This window comes from Glycine max, chromosome 16 (assembly GCF_000004515.6).
Source record: "Glycine max cultivar Williams 82 chromosome 16, Glycine_max_v4.0, whole genome shotgun sequence".
Taxonomy (NCBI): Eukaryota; Viridiplantae; Streptophyta; class Magnoliopsida; order Fabales; family Fabaceae; genus Glycine; species Glycine max.
Window position 1 is genome coordinate 25,443,940 of NC_038252.2, and position 4,334 is coordinate 25,448,273.

The following is a 4,334-nucleotide window of genomic DNA, read 5'->3' on the forward strand; positions in this document are numbered from 1 at the left end:
GCAGTAATAGATTACTACTTCCGTCCCGCCACTTAAATTTTTTAGAATTTTTGCATAATTTAATCAAAAGGCCTAGAATTTTTATTACTAGTTAATTTTATTTTAGAATTTTTACATAATTTAATATTATTTTCTTAACGATTTTTGCAGACATGTGTTATAATAAATTTATTGATATATAAGTAATTAAAATATAAATGTTTAACAATCAATTTATTTTTTCTAAAATTAATTTTATAATATTTCTTAAAAAAAATATTTTTCTAATTTGAATTGAGTACGGGTCGAGATCAGGGATACCCGATACCCAACGGGTTACGAGAATGCAATAATAAAATTTAACCCGTAAGATATCGGGTACGGGTATGGAGATATGTTGAAAAGTCGGGTCAAAAATTGAGAAGACAATATCGATCTCCACCCCACCCCATTGTCCTAATCACAAGGAGAAAAAGTCATAGAAGGTCTCACATTTATGCAATTTGTGACAATTTAGCTTTATGCGTTGATAACTTCTCTAGTTTATACATCATTTGGTCTTCAAGACCCGAGAAGATCACATTATTTTCAAAATACACCAATTCCCATTTTCAAATTTTGGAACATCCTATATGTCAGTATTTGGGTGATTTATCAGGATTGAATATACCAAAATGTCGCTCAACTTCTGCACCTGGCTTTTGGTTTTCGTCAAACATGGCAAACAAAAATGTTTGTATAGGCCTACCCGGTCTCTTTGGAGTTCCACTCCCACTATAGGCATGCTTTATCAAACGAAAGTAATAAACATGTGCATTATCAACCAAGGCTCCGTCTCCGCCAGCAGATGGCCACCCACTCTCAGATACAACAACCTCCAAATTAGGTGCACCTATCTTCTCAAGAGCAGCGTATATTGAATCCAACATAGCATCGAAGAGGTTTTGGTACCCAATATCATTGGTTCCTTGTTGAGTAAAAAGAGCATAGTGAAGATCAATGTCTTTCTGATTATTAACATAAGCAAAGTAAGGGTACAAGTTGGCAAGAAGTGGGGCTTCATTCTTCACTAGGAAATTGATAATGGGCCCTATGTATGGGCTTGCATCTGCGGTGAAAACACTGTTGTTGGGTGGGTAGGAATTGGTAACCAACGTGGTGTCTATTGCTGTTGACACCTTGGTTACCAGATTGGCTGATGAAATTGCATTCTGAATGTTGGTCATGGCAGGTAAAATGTAAGGGGCAAGATCGTAATTGGGGTGAACTTCGTTTCCAACAACAATGTACTTGAAATTGACATCTTGTGAATAGGATGTTATATAACGATGGACCCAATCAGCAGCAACATTGGGATCTGTAAGAGATTGAATGGTATCTCCAGCCACGTCCATCACCAACTCTATCCTTGAACCTCTAAGGGCTTGAATTATTTCTTCATCTGGAGAGTATATGCGCATTCTGGGTATACCCCTTGATTTAAACATATCCACAACTTCTTGCTTTGATGGTAGATTATTACCGTTTATTCCATAGCAAATTCCTACAATTGGTGCTACAAGTGGTGCTGCAGCTGCGTAACATTTGACTAATAGTTAAGTAACTCTTAGAGGATAAAGACATCATTAATACAAACAATAAAATAATATAATATAATGTCATGTGAAGAATTGAATGAAATTCAAGAGCAAATAGAAGTGCAAAATGTAAAATTAAAACACGTGTGAAGATGCATTAGACAAATGAACGTTCTAACAGTAATTATATTTAGTAAAAAAGTTCAAGTGAATAGTAATGAAGTAAAAAAGAAAAGTTGGATAGTAATATAACATAAAGGAAGGGGGGAAGCCTGTCTCAATTGTCAACATATACTCATTCTTTGACTTTGAGGCCCAGCAAAGGCTTTGGGAGGAATTAAAGGATAGAAGACAAAGGAGCTCTTCCGATAGGTGGTGTGTACGTTTACTAATTGGTTTTTTTGGTATAGGGCCCATTTTTGTAGGCTGTTTTTAAGCCAAGGCTTTGTGGCTTGCTTGGTTACTTTCTATTTACCTTATTGAGGTTAAATGACTATTAACCGGGGAAACATGATGGGTTTGTTTTCTTTTGTATATGTGTTACGAAAACCCTTGTGCCATCATCAATATATTAATTTGCTGATAAAAAAAAACAAAAAACAAAAGTGAAAGAAGTATGGACCTGTAAATTCTAGTACTCCAATGGACGATAATATTTCAACAAGCAGTAAGATGGCGGAGACAGACATTGCAATGCTAATTTTTAATGACTATATCAATGTGTTACACCCAAATATCAATCAAACTTAACACACGACTATACTTCTACCCTTACGGCCTACTTATTTATATAAGCAGAAATAAGCTAATATCTAGACAATTTTGCTCCACGAATCTCCATCATGATTTGCTTTTGAATTCCTACAATAATATTCTTTGATGGGAATTTAATATTGCCATGGTCATTTCTGCATATGTTCTTTAAAATTATTTAATACAATTAATTTTTTTATTTAAATATACTTTTTTTCTATAATGATTTAAATAATATTTTATTACTTTTATTAATAATTATTAATTTTATTGCCCTAAAAAATAGTTGTTAATCAAGCATATTAGTAATGTTTTATTTTTTGCTGGAGAAAAAGCGGCTAGGCCCCAAACAAAAACTTCTATTAGCAATTATTTATATACATGATTCATTGTAATTATTAGTTTTCCTAGTTAGTATATAATTAGGATAATGATTGACTGACCTAAATACAATAACATAAAGTTAATGATTATAATAATCTTAAAAAAATCACTATCAATATGATAAGTAATTCTAAAAATAAAAACAAAATTAAGATACATTAGATACATTGAATATCCTACAAAATTACTTAAAAAGTTACCTTGAAACAAAAAGTTATAGTTGAAAGTTGAATATGCAATGTTTAGAAAAACTAACTAAAAAGTTATGTTTCGGTCAACGTTGTCCTGCGCTAATTGAATAGGTATAGAAAATTATAACTAACCTCGATAGCAAAAAAAAATTCCTTAACAAACTTGGATAAAAAAAAATTCTAGCAGACATCGGCCAAGAGAGATAACCAGTCGACGTCTCCCAAAAAGCATCACTAGATGAAGCGAACCGAATATTTCCTAATGAACATCATCCAAAAATTATTCTACGATTGAACAGAAAAGCTATAGGTTACATCGGCCGTAAGCTAGACCCAACTGATACTTGTTGACAAACCTCATCAAAAATCATGGTTGAAAAATGGTTGTTTCTCGACCGACATTGCACAATGTTTTTTTCACCAACGTCGACCAATAATATTTTTTATACGATCGAGGAAGTTTTCTTGTTCGATGTCGCACAAAAAGTTTAGCGTCGAGGGCAACTATGGTATTTCTTGCGAACTCAACCGACGTTGTGTTTCATCTGACATTGGTCTGCACTAATTGAATAGAAAAAGAAAAATATAGCTGACCTTAGTAGCAAAATAAAAAACTGTAGGCTACATTAGTCGTAAACTAGACCCAACTGATATTTGTAGACAAACCTCACCAAAAATCATGGCTCAAGAATGGTTTTTTTCGACCGACAATGTACAATGTTTTTTTCATCAACACTGACCAATAATATTTTTTATATGATCGAGGAAACTTTCTTATTCGGTGAATTCTCTTTAATTACTTGTTCTTCATCTTATTCTCCAAGTATATCCTCCATTGTCTTGTGGTTTGGTGCTGTTTAGAGTAGATTCAAAAAAATAAACCGATTAAATCTTAGATCTACATTTGTTATTGCATTTCTATGGTTCAAATTTTATAGATCTACTCTTGAATCATATTTTTGTTTTGATTTTAGGTTCTATTCATTTTTCATTCATAATATTCTTGTGCTGAACCTTTAGATCTAAATTTTCTTCCAAAATATTGATTAGAAAAAAAACACAAAAATCTAAATGTAAATCACTTAATCCATGTTGTCTTAGAGTCATGTTTAGTCATAATAATTGTCACATTATGTTCTAAGTTTGTGTTGAATTTTTATTTTGTTGATTGAATTCTAGATACATTTGTTCATGTATTCTTATCATTCTTAGCCTATCTTTTGAATTTTGAGTCTAATTCATGCATGTTATTTAGTTCATAACATGTTCTAAATCAATTCCTAGAAGTAGTCTTGTTGTTGAACTCTTTTTTTTTCTAAGTTTCCTACATGATGCCTATGATGAAGTTGAGTTGTGGTACTGAGTTGTGGCTGGATCTGTGAATCAAAATAAGTCTTAAGCTCTCTTGAATTGTGTTATTCAAGATAATTGAGTATAAGGAAACACAAAT

General features: G+C 32.3%; 1 protein-coding gene across 1 annotated transcript; it reads right to left on the reverse strand.

Annotated features, from left to right (window-relative positions):
- Positions 1–614: 614 nt before the first annotated feature.
- LOC100800172 (glucan endo-1,3-beta-glucosidase-like) lies at positions 615–2,245 on the reverse strand. The gene is made up of 2 exons (XM_041010360.1): positions 2,179–2,245; positions 615–1,522 (listed from the first exon to the last, which is right to left on the reverse strand). The coding sequence occupies exons 1-2, from the start codon at positions 2,243–2,245 to the stop codon at positions 615–617; spliced, it is 975 nt and encodes a 324-aa protein (XP_040866294.1).
- Between the last annotated feature and the right edge of the window lie 2,089 nt (positions 2,246–4,334).

Excerpts from the sequence above, each read along its gene's own strand:
- LOC100800172 (XM_041010360.1), bottom strand. The coding sequence starts at position 2,245 with ATGTCTGTCTCCGCCATCTTACTGCTTGTTGAAATATTATCGTCCATT. Across the intron at positions 1,523-2,178 it reads TGGAGTACTAGAATTTACAG|GAATTTGCTATGGAATAAAC; the intron begins GTCCATACTTCT and ends CACCAATTGTAG.